At 45.5% G+C, this 25,034-nt stretch overlaps 1 protein-coding gene across 1 annotated transcript; it reads left to right on the top strand.

Annotated features, from left to right (window-relative positions):
* The first annotated feature begins 2,248 nt into the window (after nucleotides 1–2,248).
* LOC121283921 (repetitive proline-rich cell wall protein-like) lies at nucleotides 2,249–2,887 on the top strand. The gene has a single exon (XM_041198722.1). The coding sequence runs from the start codon at nucleotides 2,249–2,251 to the stop codon at nucleotides 2,885–2,887; it is 639 nt and encodes a 212-aa protein (XP_041054656.1).
* The last annotated feature ends 22,147 nt before the right edge of the window (nucleotides 2,888–25,034 follow it).

The raw sequence follows: 25,034 nt of genomic DNA, 5'->3' as shown, positions 1-25,034 counted from the left end.
TCTTCTAAACTTATTGACTACCCGCCGCAATTACTGACCCACTGTGATCACCTACCACCCCGTGATCGCCGATCCACCAATATTACCAACACCTGCATTATCACACACTGCTGCCATGATCACTGACATACCACGTACACTGCGCCCTCCGCAATTACTGTCACTGCGATCACAGATTCTGTGACTACTGTTCCCGTGATCACTGCCCCTGTGATCACTGACCCTGTGATCATTGCTCCTCAGATCAAATACACTGTGATCACTGCACCTGTGATCAGTGACCTGTGATCATCACTGCCCCGTGATCACTTTTCCCATGATCGCTGACCCTGTGATCACTGTCCCTGTGATAATTGTCCCTGTGATCACTGTCTCAGTGAGCACTGCCCCTGTGATCACTGTTCCCATGATCAATAACTCTGTGATCACTGTGCCCTGTGATGACTATTTTCACTGTGATGACCACTACCCCTGTGATCACTGGCTCTAGGACCATTGCCCCTATGATGACTCACCCTGTGATCACTGACCCTGTGATCACTGCTCCTGCAATCAATTCCTCTGTGATCATTGCCCTTGTTATCACTGCCCCTGTAATCAATTCCTCTGTGGTCACTGCCCCTGTAATCAATTCCTCTGTGGTCACTGACCCTGTGATCACTGCCCCTGTAATAAATTCCTCTGTGATCATTGTCTCTGCGATCACTGGCCCTGTAATCACTGACACAGTGATCAATGACCCTGTGATCACTGACCCTGTGATCACTCAACCCGTGATCAATAGTACCGTGATCACTGACCCTGTGATTGCTGCCACTGTGATCACTGATTCTGTGACTACTGTTCCCGTGATCACTGCCCCTGTGATCACTGACCCTGTGATCATTGCTCCTCAGATCAAATACACTGTGATCACTGCACCTGTGATCAGTGACCTGTGATCATCACTGCCCCGTGATCACTTTTCCCATGATCGCTGACCCTGTGATCACTGTCCCTGTGATAATTGTCCCTGTGATCACTGTCTCAGTGAGCACTGCCCCTGTGATCACTGTTCCCATGATCAATAACTCTGTGATCACTGTGCCCTGTGATGACTATTTTCACTGTGATGACCACTACCCCTGTGATCACTGGCTCTAGGACCATTGCCCCTATGATGACTCACCCTGTGATCACTGACCCTGTGATCACTGCTCCTGCAATCAATTCCTCTGTGATCATTGCCCTTGTTATCACTGCCCCTGTAATCAATTCCTCTGTGGTCACTGCCCCTGTAATCAATTCCTCTGTGGTCACTGACCCTGTGATCACTGCCCCTGTAATAAATTCCTCTGTGATCATTGTCTCTGTGATCACTGGCCCTGAAATCACTGACACAGTGATCAATGACCCTGTGATCACTGACCCTGTGATCACTCAACCCGTGATCAATAGTACCGTGATCACTGACCCTGTGATTGCTGCCACTGTGATCAAAGCCCCTGTGATCATAATCCCTGTGATCATGAACACTGTGATCACTGTTCCTGTGATCACTAATACTGTGATCATTGTTCCCATGATAATGACCCTGTGATCACTGTTCCTGTGATCACTTGGTCTGTGATCAGTGACCCTGTGATCATTGTTCCTGTGATCACTGACCTTGTGATCACTGTTCCAAAAGTCACTGTTCCTTGATCACTGTTCTTGTTATCACTGACCCTGTGATCACTGCCTCTGTGATCACTGAAGCTGAGAACACTGACCCAGTGATCTGTGACCCTACGATCACTGTTCCTGTGATCATTGTTCCTTTGATCATTGACCCTGTAATGACTCACCCTGTGATCACTAACCCCGTGATCAATTTTCCTGTGATCACTGACCCGGTGAGCACTGCCACCGTGATCAAAGCCCCTGTGATCATTATCCCTGTGATCACTGTTCCTGTGATCACTAATCCTGTGATCACTGTTCCTGTGATAATGACCCTGTGACCATTGTTCCTGTGATCACTGACCTTATGGTCACTGTTCCAAAAGTCACTGTTCCTTGATCACTCTTCTTGTGATCACTGACCCTGTGATCACTGCCCCTGTGATCACTGAAGCTGAGAACACTGACCCAGTGAGCTGTGACCCTATGATCATTGCCCCTGTGATCACAAACACTGTGCTTATTGTTCCCTTGATCACTGTTCCTGTGATCACTGACACCGTGATCACTGCCCTTTTTGATAACAGCATCTTTTACCACTGCTCTCATGACAACCGTCACCGTGGTCACTACAATGATAATCACTGTTCCTGTGATCGCTGGTCCTGTGATCACTGGCCCTATTATCAGGACACCTGAGATCACTGGCCCTGTAATCACTGACCCAGTGATCAATGATCCTGTGATCACTGACCCTGTGATCACGCAACCTGTGATCAATAGTACTGTGATCATTATCCCTGCGAAAATTAACACTATGATCATTGTTCCCACAATCATAGACTTTGTGATCACTGCCTCTGTGATCGCTAATGCACTGATCAATGACCCTGTGATCACCGACCCTGTGATCACTCAACCTGTGATGAATAGTACCATGATCACTGACCCTGTGCTCACCACTCCCTTGATCACTAATCCTGTGATTGCTGTTCCCGTGATCACTGGCTCTATGATCACTGTTCTTGTGATCATTGTTCCTGCGATCACTGACCTCATGATCACTGTTCCAAAGATCACCAATCCTGTGATCACTGTTCCCACGATCACTTCCCCTGTGATCACTGACCCTGTGATCACTGACCTTATTAACAGGGCACCTGTGATCAATTGTCCCATGATCACTGCCACTGTGATCACTGTCCCTGTGAACAGACCCTATGATCAATGTTCCTGTGATCAGTGACCCTGTGATCGTTGGCCCTGTGATTAATGTTCCTGTGATCACTGACCTTGTGATCACTGTTCAAAAGATCACTAATCCTGTGATGGCTGTTCCCGTGATCACTGGCTCTGTGATCACTGTTCTTGTGATCATTGTTCTTGTGATCACTGACCCTGTAATGACACACCTTGCGATTACTGATCCTGTGATCATTGTCCCTGTGATCACTGACCCAGTGAGCGCTGACCCTGTGATCACTGACCCAGTGAGCACTGACCTTGTGATCAATGTTCCTGTGATCAATGACCCTATGATCACTGCCCCTGTGATCATTCATCCTGTGACCACTGACCCTGCGATCACTGCCCCTGTGATCACTAACACTGTGATCATTGTACCCATGATCATAGACCTTGTGATCACTGCCTCTGTGATCACTGATGCACTGATCAATGACCCTGTGACCACCAAACCTGTGATCATTCAGCCTGTAATCACTGACTCTTTGATCACTGACTTGGTGATCATTGCCCCTGTGACCACTGACCCCATGATCAATGTTCTCGTGATCAGTGACTCTGTGATCATTGTTCCTGTGATCACTGAACTTGTGATCACTGTTTCAAATATCACTGTTCCTGTGATCACTGTCCTTATGATCACTGAACCTGTGATCAATGCCCCTATATTCGAGTCATAGAGTCATAGTCATAGAGTCATAGAGGTCTACAGCACAGAAAAAGGCCCTTCGGCCTATCGAGTCTGCGCCAGTCAAACAAATACCTAACTATTCTAATCCCATTTTCCAGCACTAGGCCCATAGCCTTGTATGCCATGGCATCGCAAGTGCACATCCAAATACTTCTTAAATGTTATGAGGGTTTCTGCCTCTACCACCCTTTCAGGCAGTGAGTTCCAGATTCCCACCACACTCTGGGTGAAAAAATTCTTCCTCACATCCTCTCTAAACCTCCTACCCCTTACCTTAAATCTATGCCCCCTGGTTATTGATCCCTCCACCAAGGGGAAAAGTTCCTTTCTGTCTACCATATCTGTGCACCTCATAATTTTATACACCTCAATCATGTGCCCCCTCAGTCTCCTCTGCTCCAGGGAAAATAACCCCAGTCTATCCAATCTCTCCTCATAACTTAAACTCTCCAGTTCAGGCAACATCCTGGTAAATCTCCTCTATGGTCTCTCTAGTGCAATCACATCTTTCCTATAATGTGGATTCCAGAAATGCACGCAATACTCTCACTGTGGCCTAACCAGCGTGTTATACAGTTCCAGCATAACCTCCCTGCTCTTATATTCCATTCTTCAGCTAATAAAGGCAAGTATCCCATATGCCTTCTTAACCACCTTATCTACCTGTCCTGATACCTTAAGGGACCAGTGGACATGCACACCAAGGTTACTCTGATCTTCAGTACTTCGCAGGGTCCTACCATTCATCGTGTATTCCCGTGCCTTGTTTGTCCTGCCCAACTGCATTATCTCACACTTATCCAGGTTAAATTCCATTTGCCACTGATCAGCCCATCTGACCAGCCCGTCTATATCTTCTTGTAATGTAAGGCTATCCTCCTTACTATTTACCATCCCACCAATTTTCGTGCCATCCGCAAACTTACTGATTAACCCTCCTGTGATTACAGTCCTGTTGATCACTGATCCTGTGATTACGGCCCCTGTGATCATTGTTCCCATGATCACTGACCCTGTGATCGCTGCCCCTATGATCACTGCCCCGTAATCACTAACACTGTGATCATTGTTCCCATGAACATTGACCTTGTAATCACTGTCCCTGTGATCACTGATGCGCTGATCAATGACAATGTGACCACCGACCCTGTGATCACAGATCCTGTGATCACTAATCCTGTGATCACTTCCCCTGTGATCACTGACCCTGTGATCACTGCTCCTGTGATCACTGACCCTGTGATCACTGCCCCTGTGATCACTGACCCTGTGATCACTGCCCCTGTGATCACTGACCCTGTGATCACTGACCCTGTGATCACTGACCCTATTAGCAGGGTGCCTGTGATCAATGACCTGTGATCAATCATCCCATGATCACTGACCCAGTGATCACTGCCTCTGTGATCACTGAAGCTGTGAACACTGACATAGTAACCAATGACCCTGTGGTCACTGACCCTGTGGTCATTGCTCCTGTGATCACTGAAGCTGTGAACACTGACCCAGTGATCTATGATCCTATGATCACTGCCATGTGATCACTGTTCCCATGATCACTGAACCTGTGGTCACTGACCATGTGGTCTCTGTTCCCATGATCACTGTTCCTGTGATCGCCGCCACTGTGATCACTGCCCCTGTGATCACTGTTCCTGTGATCACTAATCCTATGATCATTGTTCCCACGATCACTGTGATCACTGGCCCTGTGGTCACTGACCCTCTGATCACCGTTTGCCTGAATAGTGTCCTTGTGATCACTGTTCTTTTGATCACTGACCCTCTGATTACTGACCCTGTGACCATTGCCCCATTGCACACTGACCATGTGATCGTTGGCCTTGTGATCAATGACCCTGTGATCATTATTCCCCTGATCACTGACCCTGTGATCATTGCCCCATTGCACACTGACCATGTGATCGTTGGCCCTGTGATCAAAGACCCTGTGATCAATGTTCCTGCGATCACTGACCTTGTGATCATTGTTCCAAAGATCACTGTTCCTGTGATCACTATTCTTGTGATGACTGACCCTGTGATAACTGCCACTGTGACCACTGCCGCATGATCATTGTTCCTGTGATCACTGACCATGTGGTCACTGTTCCGGTGAACACTGCATCACTGCCCCTGTGATTATTATCCCCTTGATCACTGTCCTGTGATCACAAATGCTGTAATTACTGTTCCTGTGATCACTGTTCCTTTGATCATTGCTCCAGCAATCACTGACCTTGTGATCACTGACCTTGTGGTCACTGGCCCTACGGCCACTGTGATCACTGACTCTGTGATCACTATTCCACTGATCACTGCCCCTGTGATCACTGCTTCCATGATCACTGACCCTGTGATCACTATTCCCCTGATCACTGATCCTGTGATCACTGACCTTGTGGTCCTATTCCCTTGATCACTGACCCTGTGATCACTATTCCCATGATCACTGCCCCTGTGATCATTGCCACTATAATCACTGCCCCTGTGATCACTGATCTTGTGGTCCTTTTCTCTGATCACTGCCCCTGTGATCATTATTCCCCTGAACACTGCTCCTGTGGTTACTATTCCCCTGAACACTGCCCCTGTGTTCACTATTTCCCCTGATCACTGACCCTATGATCACTGCCTGTGTGATCACTGACCCTGTGTTCACTATTCCCCTGATCACTGAACCTAAGATCACTGCCTGTGTGATCACTGACCCTGTGTTCACTATTCCTCTGATCACTGAACCTATGATCACTGCCTGTGTGATCACTGACCCTGTGTTCACTATTCCTCTGATCACTGACCCGATGATCACTGTCCCTGTGACCACTGACGCTGTGATCGATGTTCCCATGATTATTGGCTGTGATCACTGACCCTGTGATCATTGTTCCCACGGTCATTGACCTTGTGATCACTGTTACAAAATCACTGTTCCTGTGATCACTAATCATGTGATCACTGTTCCCCTGACCATTGTTCCTTTTGATCATTGATCCTATAATGACTGAGCCTGTGATCACTGTCCCTGTGATCACTATTCACCTGATCACTGTCACTGTGATCATTGAACTGGTGATCACTGACCCTGTGATCATTGTTCCTGTGATCACTGACCCACTGATCACTGCCCTTGTGATCACTGACCCTGTGATCAATGTTCCTGTGATCACTGACCTTGTGATCTCTGTTCCAAAGATCACTGTTTCTGTGATCACTGTTTTTGTGATCACTGACGTTGTGATCACAAACACTGTGATTAGTGTTTCCGTGATCACTGCACCTGTGATCAGCGACCCTGTGAACACTGCCCCTGTGATCACTGTTCCCGTGATCACTAATTATGTGATCACTGTTCCCCTGATCATTGACCCTGTAATGACTGAGCCTGTGATGACTACCCTTGTGATCACTGACACTGTGATCACTCTTCCCATGATTGCTGACCCTGTGATCACTATTCCTGTGATCACTGACCCTGTGATCACTCTTTCCATGATCACTGAACCTGTGATCGTTTTCCCATCATCACTGACCTTGTAATCGCTGACCCTGTGGTCACTGGCCCTATGACAAAAGGCAAAATACTGCGGATGCTGGAAATCTGAAACAAAAACAGAAAATGCTGGAAAAACTCAAACTCAGCAGGTCTAACAGCATCTGTAGAGAAAAAAAAAAGAGTTAACGTTTCAAGTCATTATGACTCTTCTTCAGAGCTAAAGAGACGTAAAGATGTAATGAAATTTATACTGTTTAAGTGGGGTGGAGCACATGAAGCTGGATAGAAGGCCAGTGATAAGTGGAGGCAAAAAAGAGATTGCCAGAGATGTCATGGAAAAAAGGACAAAGTGGTGTTATTAAGAGTGGTGCTGGCTAAAGGAGGTGCTGATGGCGGCATTAAGGTCAGAAAGCAGAATGTGATAATGGCAGGATAAGGGTAAGCACTGTGGAAAGAACAACATGAACAAGTGACAGATGGCCGAGTGGGGCAGGGTGGGAGAGGAGATGTCGGTGGGAAAAAAGATTGAAAATAGGATAAAAGCTGGGGATAAAACATTGAAAAAAAATGAAAATAAATAAAAATAAAAATAGGTGGATAAAAATAAAAATGAAAAAATTAAAAAATAAAAGTGAAATAATGAAAATGAATACTGAAAAAAAAATTAAAAAGGGGCCTGAGTAGGACCGAAACAAGGGGGCCTGAGTTGTGGGAACAGGAAACCCTATGATTGCTACACCTGTGATCACTGCCCCTGTGATCACTGAGCCTGTGATCACTGAACCTATGATCACTTTTCCCATGATCACTAATCTTGTGATCAGTGTTCAAAAGATCACCGTTCTGTGATCACTGTTCTTGTGATCACTAGCCCTTTGATCACTGCCTCTGTGATCACTGAAGCTGTAAACGCTGACCCAGTGATCTATGACCCTATGATCACTGACTCTGTGATCACAAACACTGTGATCACTGACCCTTCCACAATCACCGAGCATTCAGAATCCTCTACAATCATTGACTCCTCAATATGTTTACTGACCCCGCCGTGATTACTGACCCACCTGCACTCACTGCCTCCTGTGCCATCACTGACTATGCAATCACTGATTCCCCCCATGATCACTAACTTCTCATGCCCACCTCTTCATGCTCACCTACTCCCCCTCTTTGACTCCACATTTCTTCCCTTGACCCTTTGCGATCACCTCTAATGCTTCAAAGCATACTGTGTACCATGGCTGACAAGAGAAGTCAGGGACAGCATAAAAGCTAAAGAGAAAGCATACAATGCAGCGAAGAGCAGTGGAAAACCAGGGGATTGGGAAGCCTACAAAGACCAACAGAGGACAACTAAAAAAGAAATAAGGAGCGAGAAGATTAAATAAGAGGGTAAACTAGCCAGTAATATAAAAGAAGATTGAAAGAGTTTTTTTTAGATATATAAAGGGTAAGAGAGAGGCAAAAGTAGACATTGGGCTACTGGAAAATGACACTGGAGAAGTAGTAGTGAGGAACAAAGAAATGGCGGAGGAACTGAATAGGTACTTTGCGTCAGTCTTCACAGTGGAAGACACAAGTAACATCCCCAAATTTTAAGAGAGTCGGGGGGCAGAGGTGAGTATGGTGGCCCATTACCAAGGAGAAGGTGTTAGGAAAACTGAAAGGTCTGAAGGTGGATAAATCACCTGGGCCAGATGGATTACACCCCAGAGTTCTGAAGGAGATAGCTGAAGAGATAGCAGAGGCGTTAGTGGTGATCTTTCAGGAATCACTGGAGTCAGGGAGGATCCCAGAGGACTGGAATATTACTAATGTAACCCCCCTGTTTAAGAAGGGAGTGAGGCAAAATACAGGAAATTACAGGCCGATTAGCCTGACCTCGGTTGTTGGTAAGATTATAGAGTCCTTTATTAAGGATGAGATTTCAGAATACTTGGAAGTGCATGGTAAAATTGGACAAAATCAGCATGGTTTCATCAAGGGGAGGTCATGCCTGACAAATCTGTTAGAATTCTTTGAGGAGGTAATGAGTAGGTTAGACAAAGGAAAGCAAATGGATGTTATCTACTTGGATTTCCAGAAGGCCTTTGACAAGGTGCCGCACAGGAGGCTGCTCAGTAAGATAAGAGCCCATGGTGTTAGAGGCAAGGTACTAGCATGGATAGAAGATTGGCTGTCTGGCAGGAGGCAGAAAGTGAAGATAAGGGGGTCCTTCTCAGGATGGCGGCCGGTGACTAGTGGAGTTCCGCAGGGGTCAGTGTTGGGACCACAACTTTTCACTTTATACATTAATGATCTAAATAAAGGAACTGAAGGCATCCTGGCTAAGTTTGCAGATGATACAAAAATAGGTGGAGGGACAGGTAGTATTGAGGAGGCGGTGAGGCTGCAGAAGGATTTGGACAGGTTAGGAGAATGGGCAAAGAAGTGGCAGATGGAATACAATGTGGGCAATTGTGAGGTCATGCACTATGGTATGAAGAATAGAGACAGACTATTTTCTAAATGGGGAGAGAATTCAGAAATCTGGAGTGCAAAGGGACTTGGGAGTCCTAGTGCAGTATTCTCTTAAGGTTATCTTGCAGGTTGAGTCGATAGTTAGGAAGGCAAATGCAATGTTGGCATTTATTTCAAGAGGACTAGAATATAAAAGCAGGGATGTGCTGCTGAGGCTTTATAAGGCTCTGGTCAGATCACATTTAGAATATTGTGAACAATTTTGGTCCCGTATCTCAGGAAGGATGTGCTGGCCCTGGAGAATGATCCCAGGAATGAAAGGCTTAACATATGAGGAATGTTTGAGGACTCTGGGTCTATACTCGATGGAGTTTAGAAGGATGAGGGGGGATCTGATTGAAACTTACAGAATACTGAAAGGCCTGGACAGAGTGGACATGGGGAAGATCTTTCCATTAGTGGGAGAGACTAGGAACTGAGGGCACAGCCTCAGAGTAAAGGGAAGACCTTTTAGAACAGAGATGAGGAGAAACTTCTTTAGCCAGAGAGTGGTGAATCTATGGAATTCATTGCCACAGAAGGCTGTGGAGGCCAGGCCATTGAGTGTATTTAAAACCGAGATAGCTAGGTTCTTGATTGGTAAAGGGATCAAAGGTTACGGGGAGAAGGTGGGAGAATGGGGTTGAGAAACTTATCAGCCATGATTGAATGGCAGAGCAGACTCGATGGGCCGAATGGCCTAATTTCTGCTCCTACGTCTTATGGCCTTATGGTCTTACACCACGCCCCAGTCCTAACGATCTCTATCTGAGCAGCAGGAGAATACCTGCACCTGGGCTGTGGCCTCTTCTGATGTATTTTCTGCTCAAATCTGTCAATCAGGTTGGCCTGGATGAGGAACATTTTAAACAAAACCACGTACACTGTGAAGTTAAAATTGGATGGCATTTGCCCAACCAGAACTTCTCCCTGTCCGCAAACTTCGGAATCCCATCCTAGTAAATAATGGGATCTAAAAGTCAAATAATGCAATGGAGAATGCCCCAAACACATACTGGTGCCTCAGCACCAGGAACCCGCTGTTGTCCCCCATTTTTCACTGGAGTCAGCAGTGCCATAAGGAAATCTAGCACACTACAGCATGATCATTTTAGTGATCAGAGGTCACAGGTAGTGTAGTCTCTACAGTTCTGACTGTGGGTGCAGGTTGGCAAGGATCCCACTGGCACTGTACACTTGTGCACTGAACTCCCACGTGCATCATCACATAGGACAAGAAGTGTGCATTCTCCTTCTTACTATTGCACCTATCTGCTCGATACTAGACATGTTACTGCTGGTTTTCCCAGTCACAAAAACATACTTTGTTGTATCCAATTATTCAGTGGATAATTTGCTTAACAGAATTGATACTCAAATCATGCAGAGCCGGTGAAAATGAATATTTGCTTTTAGCTGATACATACCATTTTCCATTGTTCACAGAATCGCAGAATTGTTATAACGTAGGAGGCCATTCAGCCAGTTTTGTTTGTGCTGGCTGTCATAGGAACAATTTACCGAGTGCGACTCCCCTACCTTCTCCCCATAGCCTTGCATATTCTTCCTTTTCAGATGATTATTAAATCCCCTCTTGAAAGCCTTGAATTAAGCTGCCTCCACCATACTCTTAGGCAGCGTATTCCAGGTCCTAACCACTCGCTGCTTGAAAATGTTTTCCACATGTTGTCATTGCTTCTTTTGCCAATTACGTTAAATCTGTGCCTTCCGGCTCTTGATCCTTCCACCAATTTTGCCCTACGTACTCTGTCCAGACACCTCATGATTTTGAATATATCTATCAAAGCTCCTCTCAACCTTCTCCAAGAAAAGCACCTCCAACTCATCATGCCTATCTACGCAACTGACATTCCTCGTCTCAGGGACCATTTTCGTGAATCTTTTTTGCACCCTCTCTAATCCCTTCGCATCTTTCCTAAACAGAACACAATACTCCAGTTGAGGCTGCACCAGTGTTTTTCCAAGTTTAACCTAGCTTCCTTGCTTTTATACTCTGTGTCTCTATTAATAAAGCCTAGAATACTGTATGATTATTAACAGTATCTCAGCCTGTCCTACCACCTTCAATGATTTATGCACATATACATCCAGATCTCTCTGCTCCTGCACCCTTTTTAGAATTGTACTTTTTTTATTTTATATTGTCTCTCCATGTTTTCCCTACCAAAATGAATCACTTCAAACTTCTCTGAATTAAATTTCAGCTGCCTCTTGTCCACCCATTCCAGCAACCTGTCTCGGTCCTTATGAAGTTTTATACCATCCTTCTCACAACTCACAATGCTTCCAAGTTTCTTATGCTCTGCACATTTTGAAATTGTGCTCTGTACAACAAGACCGATGTCATTAACATTTATTAGGGAGAGCAGGGGGCCCAACACTGACCCCTGGGGAACTCAACCACAAATATTCTTCCAGCCTGAAAAGCATTCATTAACCACTGCTCTCAGGTTCCTGTTTTCAGTTAATTTTGTATCCATGTTGCTACTGTCCCTTTTATTTCATGAGCTATAACTTCGCACACAAGTCTGTTGTGTGGCACTTCTGGAAGTCCATGTACACCATATCAACTGTGTTACCCTCATCAATCTTATCTGTTACCTCACCAAAAATCTCCTGTGAGTTAGTTAAACACAAATTTCTCTTAACAAATCCATGCTGGCTTTCCTTAATTAACCTGCATATGTCCAATGACTATTAATTTTAACCTGAATCATCGTTTCCAGGAGCTCCCCTATCACCAAAATTAAATTGACTGGTCTGGAGTTATTTTTACACCCTTTTTGAACAATTTGCAACTGTGCAGTCATCTGGCACCATCCCTGAGTCTAAGGAAGATTGAAAATTATGGGACGTGCCTTCACATTTTCTACTCTCACTTCCCTCAGTATCTTTGGGTGTATCCAATCTGGCTCTGGTACCTTATCAACTTAAAGTACAGGCAGCTTATCCAATACCACCTCCTTATCAATTTTAAACCCTTAAAGTGCCTGAATTACCTTCTTTTTCCCCATGACTTGCGCAGCATCTTGTTCCTTAATAAAGACAGATGCAAAGTATTTATTTAATATCTCAGCCATGCCCCTGCTTCCATGTGTAAATCCCCTTTTTGGTCCCTAATCAGCCACATTCGTCCTTTTACCATGCTTTTACTATTTATATGCCATTTCCTTTTCTATTCGCTGCTAGTCTCTTTTCATGCTTGAAGCATCATCGTCAACGTTCCTAGTATGTGGTTAAAATAGACTGCTGGAAGTAAGGCCTCCAGGAACCTTCAAGCATTTGTTAACCATATACAACTATGTACCCCGAAAGATAAGCACGAGACTCCTTCCAGAACTATATTTCTAAGCTCTGGTCACACATGATCTGACATCTCTGATGATGTATGTTAGCTATTAGCATAATAGCTATTAACCCTTTATACTACATCCCCACTCCCAAGTCTTTCATTCTACTTATTAAATGTTTGCACATCCTACTTCCCTCTCACCGCCCATTCAGTGATTCCCGTCCCTGGGATGAGGTTCTGTGCAATTCCAATGTCACATTCATGAGCAAATCAGATGGATAAACAGGAGAATGAAGATTATTCTCAAGCAAGGTGGATGGTTTTTCTGTTAGTACTGTAGGGGTTTCTAATATACTCACCTTCTGCCCTCACATTACTTTGATTCTTCTCTTTACTAGGTCTTGATACCTCAGGAGCTTCAGCAGTCAAATCAATATCTAGAGTAGAGCTGGATTTCACCTCAGCTTCTTTTGCTTGTTAGTTTTCCACCTGATTAAGTTGTTGTTTTATTGCTTCTCTTCCTTGTACATCTGACATGTGTGAGACCAGTAGGTGGGACTTCAGCAGCTGTTTCTTCTGCAGTTTTGAGATCAGATTTTCCTAAAACAGATTTATTTTCTTCAACTGTTTCACTGGGCATTCTGGAAGCTTCTGTTCCTGGTTTGTCAGTTTGGCCAGTCAGCTCCTGTATCAGGTTGTTCAACATCACTGGTATCCTCGCCAGAATAGTCATACTAATTGATATCCTGGTCACCTTCCTCAATGGCTTTCTGGTCACCCCCACATTCATCATTCACCCTCTCTTCAAAGAGGAGTGCAATTTTTAGAATTTCCTCCTGTAGCTGCAGGTGTGGAAATTTTTCCAGGTAGACTGTCTCAGACCATTCTGGTTCGCTTGAGTTTCTGCTGCAACAGGTGAATAAAGGAGTTTCAACTCTCTACAAGCTTCTCTGCTTAATGCTCCTTTCTCATTCAGGGAGCTCTGGATTTGTTTGCCCTGCCTTTCCATGTCATGGGAACATACCTTGTCTTTGTCTGGATTATCTCTCCTCGAAAGGCAGCCCATTTTTCAGATATGGTTTTGCCCACCAACCTTTGATTTCAGTTGTTCTGTGCCAGATCTATTCTCTCCCCATCAAAGTTAGTTTGCTCCCATTAATTATTCTTCCCCTGGATTGCTCCTTATCCTTTTCCATAAATACCCAACACCTTAAGATACAATGATCACTGTCCTCTAAATGTTCCCCTATTGATACTTAATCCACTTGGCTCACCTCATTCCCAGGGACCATGTCTAGTAATGTCCCTTTTCTCATTGGGCAGAACGTTCCTGTTGGGGGGAAGTTCAGGAATGGGTGCGTGCAGGTGCGCCTCTGATCAGCGCTCCCAATCGGGGGCACGCTGCCATTTTATGTCCACCATGATTCCCTCAGCCGAGTGTGTGCTCTTTCTTGCATGCACATGAAAGAGTGCACTCATCTCCCTAAGGCTAAGTGCTGCCTCAGGGAGATCGGCACCAAATTCAAAAATGTTAAAAATAGAAAAATAAAGTTCCTCCGACATGTCCCCTCATGTGACACTGTCACATGAGTTGGGACATGTCCATCACTTTTAGTTAAACTTTTATTAAATTGTAAAAAACCTATATGAAGTTTCAACCCACCCATGAATGAGGTTTCATGCTTTCTCTGAAGCCTACCAGGGCTCCCAGCCTGCCCTCCAACCTTAAGGTTGGGCAGGCAGGTCCTTTAACGAGGTCAATTACTTTTTAAATGGCCTCAATTGACTGTTGACAGGTTGGCGGGCGCACAGCTGATTCGCGCCCCCACCAACTTGAAAATTGAAATGACGTTGGGTGATGTCGGGAGTTCCACCCGATATCAGCCTGCGTCATTTTACACGTCAGCATGCGGGTCTCGCCCTCCGCATGCCGACTGGGAAATCCTGCCCATTGGACTGGAAACATATTGCTGTAAAAAAATCCTGAACACACTCTCAGAACTCTTTCCCCTCTCTGACTTTTACATTATTACTATCCTGGTCTGTATTTGGGTAATTGAAGTCTTCTAATATGTGTGCTATAATTTTGCACTTTGCTGTAATTTCTTTGCACATTTGTTCTTCACTTTTCCACAAGTTGGTGGCCTATAGACAACACCAAGCAATGTAATCACACCTTTTTTGTTCCTTAGCTCTAGTCAAATAGATTCTGTCCTTGACCTCTCTGGACATCCTCTCTCTCTCACACTGCAATGTTCTCCTTAATCAGGACTGCCACATCTCCTGCTTTCCTTCTTTTCCTATCTTTCCTGAACGGAAATATTTAATACTCAATCCTGTCCTTCTTTGAATCAGGTATCTTTTATAACACAACGTAAAGTTCCACATGACAATTTGCGACTGTAACCCACCAATCTTATGCACCACAATCCATGCGTTCACATTCATGCACACTAATACTAATTTAGACTTTATGACTTCCCCCTTTCTCTGAGTCCACCCAGTAACTTACTATTTCTTATTAGTCCACTCCGATCTAATTATGGGACTATTTCCTTCTTTGCCAACACCCATATTCAAACTTTATGCACTTTATTCCTCTTTTCCACTTCTATATGCCGGTGCCCAACCCATGGTGAATTTAGTTTAAACCCTCCCCAGCCAGACGAGTGAAACTCCCTGTAAGGACATTTTGTGAGACTTAAAATAGCATCTGATGTCTGAGAACCTGAATCAAGACTGCAAGGATTATGTTGGGCTGTGGTTGGTATGTGAAATACGGTATTAACAGTTAGTTTCATTTTCATTAGCCTATGCAATCTAAAACTGAAAGCTTCCATGCTGAAATGGTCTGCAAAAACGTGCATTTGGAAGAATATTTGTATTTTAACAAAAAGCCGCTACCTTGCTGAAAAACAAATGTTTGAACTAAACATAGGAGCTCCTGCCAAATGAAGCAGAAAATTAAAATACAGATGTTCAATTGTTGCCTTGGTTACCTTATCTTAGTTATACTTTTATTTTCACTCCTTTGAAATTCATTATTAAATTGAATTTGCTATGTTAACTCTTGGCTTAGTTGGCAGCACTGATCTATAAATCAGATGGATGTGGGTTTAAGCCCAACTCCAAAGACTTGAATACACAGGGCGGAATGTTCTGTGCCCACTGGCGTCGAGCATGTCCGGCGGCGAGACCAGACAATATGGCGAGAAGGCCAAAAATTGGTTTCATGACGTCGTGAAACCAGTTTGCAATCGTCGGCTCTGCCTGTCAATAGTGGGCCACGTTTCCCGCCATTGGATGCTGGGACCTGATTGTAATACATCATTATTAGGCCAGCCGGCCGAAATCATCCCCCCACCTGCTGGATTGCCCACGCACGATGGCGGGAAAATAAGCCAGTGCAGAACACATCTTGACAAGTATGACGTGCAGATGTCGGGACTTATCACCAAGATCTTGCTCACTTTGGCCAGCAGAAGACACTGGAGCCCAACAGCAATGGCACACTGGAGAAAGGTCCATGGGTGGATTCTCATGGACATGGCTCTGCTGCGAAGCAGCTCACAGATGCTGGAAAGTCACTGTTGAGGGTCTGCTCATAATGGGTGATGGTCGAGGGAGTGGAGCAGAAGGCTCAGCTGTGTTTGGGAGAGGAAGATGTACTGCGGGGTGGGAGAGGAAGGTTCAAGATCGGCTGGTGGAGAAGAGGTGTCACGGGGAGGGTATAGTGAGGTAGGGAGGAGGCATATGAAGTTATTGGGGTTCAGGTTGGGAGGGGAGAATAAAGGTGTCATGGGGAAGGGACTATGGGGGCAGGAGGAGGTAATGGGAGAGAAGACGGCAACTGGGGTGGTGGGTGTAAGGGGGGGGTGGAAGGTGTAAGGGAAGGGATTCGGAGGGTGTTAGGGGTCCAGAGAGGGGATGGAGTCCAGGGAAGGAAGAAGTAAAGGTGGAAGAAGGAGTCCGGAGATGGGAAGGAGTAGGGGTAGCGAAAGAAGTAAGGGTACCTGAAGGAGTCAGGAAGGGGGGAGGACTAAGGGCGGTGGGGGGGATGGTGGTGAGTCTGCGGGGATAAGGAGTTCCAAGGTGGGGAGGATTCCGGAGGGAGGATGCCCAGGATGTCCAGGGAGGGCTCTGATGTGTCCATGTCTGCCTCCTGGGGAGTGAACTGAGGGTGGGCTTGGTATGAGGGAATGGTGAGAATGACCGAGGGCTGAGTGAGGAAGTGGGAGGGTGAAGGTGCGACGATATCAGTAGAAGGGGCGGTGAGGGTGGTTGGTGGGAACTTGGAGGTAGACACAGACCCTGGGGGAGGGAAGGATGAGATATGGGAAATTAATGCTGATGGGGATGGGATTTTCGAGAAGGAAGGAAATGTGCAGGTTTACCTGGATATCCCCAAAAGAAAAAGGTTGTGGCTGGTAGGTGATGGTGGGGAGGTCAAAGGTGATGTCGGGAGGGTCAACAGTGATGCGGGAAAGGAAATCCATGACTGGGGAGGGGGGACCTGAAGCAAAATGTTGGACGCAGCATATTTGCCAAATCAAAAGTGAAATGACAATTGTGGTGTGTGACATCAGGTGCTGCATGGCTGTGTGATCAGCGGGTGGGTGGAGAAGCAGGTCAGCTCAGATGGTCAACTAAAAGTGAACCCCAGCAAGCAGCATTGAAAATGCTGAGGAAATTGAGATGAGTGTGATGCGGGAAGGATCCACGTGCGTGGGAGAGTGCTTGTATAAGGCTTCAAGAGGTCAAGAGGTCCTGCCACATATATTTCTCCCACCTGAATCACTGTGGGCCAGCTATGTGCAGCTGAACTGCTAGTGGGGGAAGGGGTTGGGGGGTTGGGGAAGCTGAAAGAGAATATTAATTATTCAGTGAAAGTGAATATAGTTCCAGACTGTAAAGTGATAAAATGTGTTCACCCATGCAATCAATTGTGATCAGAATTTAACTTTTGAACACCTTAAGACTTCTAGTTGTTGCCTTGACATCTGCAGCAGGGGTGAAGACAGCCTGTGCAATGATTGGCCCTGTTGCCTCTGATGCCTTTGGTGTGGGTCCCCTGGACAGCCAAGGCCTTTGGGCCCCGGCTTGCTTTAGTTGTCCTCCATGGGCCAGCTGCTCCCTCTGTGGTGACAGGGGACAAGGGTGAGGGCGGGGGACCACAGGCAAAGGAGACTTAGAAGGAGCGAACAAACACTGAGATTCTTCTGCAGATGACCCACAGGTGTCCAGCTGCCCCTCCTCCTCCCTTTAGGTCTCCAAGGGCCCCGGCCTGATTCCTTCTGGGGAAGGAACACCTTGAGGGACATCGAGGTCTGCACACACCTCTGCGTTCTGGAGGAGGAGTGCGTCCACCATCCTCCCCATGGAGGCCTCCATACACGCAAATATGGGCACTACTTCATCAGTGAGCAGGTGGGTGTGCTCCTCCAACTCTTATGAGGGCTTTTAACAGCTCTACATGATGTTCCCCCACCTTCTGCTGACTCTCCAGGATCAGTTGGAAGGCCAAATCCATAGGCTCGTCATCTGACTCGGACCTCACAAATGCCTCTTCCCCAGCAGTCCGCTGAGTGCCGGGGAGCTCAGCTGAACCTGCCTCCTCCTCCTGCAGACACGTGTCCATGCAGTGAACACCAGATTGTGAACCCGAAACTGCTCTAGATCTAGGTTACATCGAGTTGTGTTTCCCTGAGCTGGTGCACAATGTGGGTAAATGTTGTGACGGGTCTTCCAAGCTGCTTATTTCCAGCTCTTCAATGGAGGAGGTGTCCTCTTGGTTGGAGGTGAACACGTGGATGGAGCTGAGGGAGTAGCTGTTTGAGGGTGTCATTCGCTTGGCAGAGCTCCCTGTGAACCAACATAGAGATAATTGGTGGCAACACAGTCAAGAGCAGGAGAGAGAGCACTCACATTTGAGTTGAGAGAGGGACGATGTGGTGCAGGATCCTCAAATGGCTGTTCGCCACCGACCTCACAGTCGCCGCAGGCAGGGTCCACGTCCTCATCAGTCAGCGTAATGGCACACTACTCAAAGTGAGTGAGGGGCCTAATGTGGGCCCTACACGCCTGGTCTGGGACCTCTCCCTGTTGATGTGAGCCAGCTTGATCTGCATGAAAACAGATGGAGAGAGTGTGAGCAGGACACATGGCACTGAGGGGAATGTTTCTGTGATGAATGGGAACATGGAGGACACGGGTTGGAGAGGGTATGAGCTTCATGGAGATGTGAGCGTGTGTGTGAGAGTTAGTGGTGTTGTCCCTTGAGGTGTGAGATCCCTGTGGATGTGTGATGGGTTTGTGAGTAGGTGAGTTGAGAGTGATGAGAGAAGTGACTGACAATGATAGAACGGTTGAGGCCATCCATCCTGCTGTGGCACTGGGTGGCTGTCCGCTTTTGCAGGGCATTGGCACTGACCAACACTGCCACTGGCTCCCAAGTTGGATTGGTGATATTGCTGCCCCTCCTGCGGCCAGAGCGGGTTTAGAGGGCATCACAGCGGGCTTCATGGTGTCCAAAAAGCGCTCGAGGGATGCATCATTATCCCAGGAGGTGCAGTCTTCTTCCCTTTCGGGGCCATGTCTTCCATGCAACAGTCCTGAGCTGGAAGCACTGAGAAGTGTGCACGCAGCTGATGAAGTGGTGAGGTGACTGCGTGGTGGGTGAATGAGAGCCCATCCGCCATCGAAACAGCGGGTTTCCTGGGAATGCATGATTAATGAGGCGGGATTGAGACGAAATGGCATGAAAACCCACTGTTGTGGCCGGTGGGAATAATGTTTTTTTTCCAGTACACTCCTGCACTCAGTGCAAATCTGGACTATTCTGCCCATAATCTAAACTGACCCTTCTGTGCATTATTGTCAGAGATACTATCTTTTTGCTGAGATGTTCCAAGTGAACATAAATGATTCCATGACATTATTCAAAGAAGGACTCATGAGTTCCCTGGTAGCCTGGCCAACACCCTGAAACAGATTTTTCACTGTTTTTTCTGTGAACTTGCTGTGCACAAACTGCAGCCATAATCCCTACATTATAACAGCGACTGCTCTTCAAAAGTACTTCCTCAGCTGTGAAGTGCTTTGGGATGCCTGCAATGATGCTGAATGCATTGATTCATTCATTGTTATTCAAGAACAAATTCAATTAAAGTGGAGGTATCCTTATTAATTAATGCAAATACTATACTCACAAACACATCTGAATTATATTTTAATGATGGCAAATTGATACACTTTCCATTTATTACCCATTAGTGCTGATCAAATAGTAAACTGTGAAGCAATTTGTGAGTGTTTATTTACAGTATATGAAGTTTCACTTAAAACAAACCTGTGGGGAACACAAATGGTGCAGTACCTCAGTAGGGAAGTTCCAAGTTTTAAACACAGGTTGTCAAAAATCTTTAACTTGGAGTCAGTTTCTCTTTTAATTGAACTTAACTGGGACCTATTTCTGTCCCCTGTCTTTTACCTGGGCCTGAATCTTCGGCTTGGCGAGTGGGGGCGGGGCCCACTCGCCAAGGTGTAAAATGATGCGGAGTGATATCGGGCGGGTGTCCCGACATCACTGCGCGTCATTTAGATTTTCAGTCCAGCGGGCATGCAGCCAAGTCAGCTACACACCCGCCGAACTGTCAAAGGCCAATTAAGGCCATTTAAATATCAATTAAACTAATAAACTGAGCTGCCCATCCAACCTTAAGGTTGGTGGGCAGGCGAAGAGCCCAGGCGGCCTTCACATTTATCATGGAACCTCATCCATGGGCGGGATGAGGTTTCATGAAGGGTTTATAAATTAAATAAATGTTTTCATTAATGTTCATTGACATGTCCCAACTCGTGACACTTTCGCATGAAGGGATGTCTTAAAATGTTTTATTTTCTTTATTAGAAATTTGGGAACTTAAACTAATCTCTTGGAAGCAGCTCTGTGCATGCGCAAAAGAGCGCAGGCCCTGATTCAGGGAACCACCCCCCCTCTCCCCCCAACCACCCCACCACACCTGCCCCCCACAGGAGCACTCAGCAGTTCCGGGCAAGCATCACGTTGGGTAGGCCTTAATTGGCCTGCCCATGTAAAATGGCGGTGTGGACCCAAACGGGGGCGCCAATCGGGTCTGCGCCCACCCCTGCCTGCCCCCCCCACAACACCCACAACAGGGGGAAAATGCTCTCCCTGGCATTTCCTTTTGGGACCTCTTCCTGTCCGTTCTCCCCTTTTTGGGCGCTTCTCCTACCGGGACACTAGTTTTCCATGGCACTCCGCTCCCAGTCATCTGATCCTGGTTTTCACTAAGATAAAGGCAAAATACTGCGGTTGCTGGAAATTTGAAACGGAAACAAAATATGCTGGAAAAACTCAGCAGGTCTAACAGCATCTGTGGAGAGAAAGACAGAGTTAACATTTCAAGTCCGTATGACTCTTTTCACTGATGAAGAATAATACGAACTTGAAACATTATCTCTGACTTTCTCTCCACAGATGCTGTTAGACCTGCTGAGTTTTTCCAGCATTTTTTATTTTTATTCCGGATTTTCATGCCTTTTTTTCATTTTTCTTAATGCACAGGCACGCTGGACCTGTCCTGGGACTGAAGAACTTACAAATTACAGAAGTGCGCATCTGCAGAAAATCCGAGGTCCGCCGGGAGTTGAAGTTCCCATCCCCTAAGCTCAACAAGGTAAGTATAGTTTTTGTAACAAACTTGGAAAATTAAAGTAAAACTGGGAGTCTAACTTATTCTATGTCAGCCCTCTGTACACTTTAGTCACTACTGAGCAGCCCAAAAGTGACAAAAATCATATTCTTCCATAGCACCGACATCCCTCATGATAGTAATTGCAACAACTCCAGTCTAAAAGGCAATAATCTATATCATATGTAAACTAGCTCAGTGGCACTGGCAGAGGCTTGTTAACATGTTGTAAGCCTTCTCAGTTTAAAAAAATTTCTAAAATTAAAAAAAAATTAAGAAATGGACTCTCCTGCAGCCTAAAAGATCCAAATGTTGTTGAGCTTTTCTAAAACATGCTGTGATTCCTTTAAAAAGAAGTCCTTCTGTTGACAAAATGGCCACACCACCCCGTCCGCCTGCCTGTCCTCCCTAATTGGTCAGGGAGCCCTGAAGCGGCCTCTTAATTGTTGTGCTCTGGTAAAGAACATTCACAATGCCCATTAATTTGCATGGTGGGTTTGGGACCCAAAACTGATTCCGACATCTCACCAGAAGCTAGCGTGGTAAGATTCTGCTCAAAGCTGATACAGCTGCTATCAGTTAGTCTTAAGATTAGCTATTACCATTAGTTGTGTATGCTTTAGATATCTTATCTCTTCCAGTCTTCGTTGAAAAAGGCCTCAGCTATATTGTAGTCCATTTAGCAATTGATATTCCTTTCTCAAATCCACCCTGCTGTGCTAAACAGCTGTCTGGTACATCTGAGTGGCTTTCTGAATGTGCTTTAGCTAAAAACCGTCTAGCTTGATGTTATGTAGAATCATGGCAAAGCACAGCACTGAAGGAGATCATTTGACTCATAAAATTTGTGTTAGCTCTTGCAAAGAGTAGTCCCTATATTCCTGAATATGCTTATTCCTTCAAGTGTTTATTAATTCCCCTCAAAAGGCAATTATTGAATCTGTATCCACAACCCTATCAGTAGTATATTCCAAATCCTAACCATTCATTGCCTATGTTGCCTCTTTATCTTTTGTCAATCGCTTTAAATCTGTGCTCTTTCATTATTGACCGTCCAACCATTAGATCCAGTTTCTTTTTATCTACTCTCTCTAAATCCTTCATAATTTTAATCACTTCTATAACTATCCTTACAGTCTTAAATGCTCTAAGGGAACAATCCCAGCCTGTCCACGTAACTTTAACCCCTCTTCCCATAAGGATTTTCGTAAATCTCATCTCTACCCTCTTCAAAGCCTTCATAAGAACATAAGAATGTAAGAACATAAGAAATAGGAGCAGGGATAGCACATATGGCCGCTTGAGCCTGCTGCACCATTCAAGAAGATAATGGTTGTTCCCTGACCTCAATTCCACCTTCCCGCCCCACCCCCATATCCCTTGATCTCAGTCTTGACTTTACTCAATGACAGAGCTTCCATTGCCCTTAGGATGGAGAATCAAGAATGAAGAAATTACTTTCAGCTCAGTTTTAAATGATTGACCCTAATCCCCCCATCCTAAGACTATGCCCCCTATCTTAAGAGTCTCCAGCATCTACCCTCTTAGCATCTACCCTTTCAAGTTCCTTCAGAATCTTGTATGTTTCAATGAGATCACCTCTCATTCTTCTAAGCTCCAGAGTTTGGTCCATTCTGCTCAACCTCTCATGATAGGACAGCCCTCTCATTCCAGGACCAATTTAGTGAACCTTCGTTATATTGCCTCCAAGGTAAGTGTGTCCTCCCTTGGGTAAGGAACTGAAACTATATACAATATTCCAGGTGTGAAAATTTGTACAACTGTAGCAAGACTGCCTTACTCTTGCACTCCAACTCCCTCACAATAAAGGTGAAAATTCCATTTGCCCTCTTAATCGCTTGCTGTACAAGCATGCTAACTTACTGTGTTCCTTGTACAAGTACGCCTAAGTCTCTCTGAACATCAACATTTAAAGTTTTCTCACGGTCTGGAATGCACTGCCTGGGAGGGTAATGGAGGTGGGTTGCCTCATGTCCTTTAAAAAGTACCTAGATGAGCACTTGGCACGTCATAACATTCAAAGCTATGGGCCAAGTGCTGGTAAATGGGATAAGGTAGGTGCGTCAGGTGTTTCTCACCTATGGTCCAGACTCTTCTGCACCGCGTGATTCTGTGATTCTGTAATATAGTTCAGGACAAAATCAATAATCACTTAGGCAGGTGCAGGATAATAAAGGAAAACCAGCATGGATTCATTAAGGGAAAATCATGTTTATGTAACTTCCTGGAGTTTTTTGAGGTGGTGCTGGAGAAGGTTGATAAGGGCAATGTTGTTGATATGCATATGGATTTTCAAAAGGCATTTGATACAGTGTCACACAACAAACTTGTGAGCAAGATTCTCGTTCATGGAAAAAAAGGGAAAGTAGGCACTTGGTTAAGAAATTGGCTGAGTGAAAGGAAACAGAAAATAGTGCTAAATGGTTATTTTTCACACTGGAGGAAGGTTTGTAGCGGAGTTCCCCAGGGGTCAGTATTGAAAAGCTTGCTCTTCTAGATACATATTAATAACCTAGACTGTGGTGTGCAGGGCATGATTTCAAAATTCGCAGATGATACGAAGATTGGAAACATTGTCAAATGTGATAAGGATAGTCTTGAACTTCGAAAGGACATAGACATATTGGTGGATTGAGCAGACAAATGGCAGATGACATTCAATGCCGAGAAGTCTGAGATGATTCATTTTGGCAGGAAGAATATAGGGAGACAGTATAAAATAAAGGGAGAAACTCTAAGGTGGGTACAGGAACAGAGTTACCTCAGTGTATATGTACATAAGTCATTGAAGGTGGCAGGGCATTTTTTTAATTAATTTTACAGGATGTGGGCTTCATTGGCTGGGCCAGCATTTATTGCCCATCCCTAATTGCCCTGGAGAATGTGGTGATGAGCTGCCTTCTTGAACTGCTGCAGTCCATGTGGTGTAGGTACACCCACAGTGCTGTTAGGAAGGGAATTCCAGGATTTTGACCCAGTGACAGTGAAGGAACAGTGTTATATTTCCAAGTCAAGACAGTGAGTTACTTGGAGGGATATTTCTGGGTGGTGGTGTTCCCATCTATCTGTGGCCCTGATCCTTCTAGATGGTTGTGCTCATGGGTTTGGAAGGTGCTGTCAAAGAAGCCTTGATAAATTCCTGCAGTGCATCTTGTAGGTGGTACACACTGCTGCTACTGTTTGTCAGTGGTGGAAGAAGTGAATGCTTGTGGATGTAGTGGCAATAAAATGGGTTGCTTTGTCCTGGACGGTGTCAAATTTCTTGAGTGTTGTGGGAGCTGCACTCATCCAGGCAAGTGGGGAGTATTCCATCACACTTCTGACTTGTGCCTTGTAGATGGTGGACAGGCTTTGGGGAGTCAGGAGGTAGGTTACTCGTTGCAATATTCCTAGCCTCTGGCCTTCTCTTGTAGC

The sequence above is a fragment of the Carcharodon carcharias genome, chromosome 11 (assembly GCF_017639515.1).
Source record: "Carcharodon carcharias isolate sCarCar2 chromosome 11, sCarCar2.pri, whole genome shotgun sequence".
Taxonomy (NCBI): domain Eukaryota; kingdom Metazoa; phylum Chordata; class Chondrichthyes; order Lamniformes; family Lamnidae; genus Carcharodon; species Carcharodon carcharias.
Note: the sequence above shows the minus strand (reverse complement) of the source record. Positions and strands in the feature narration are given on the sequence as shown.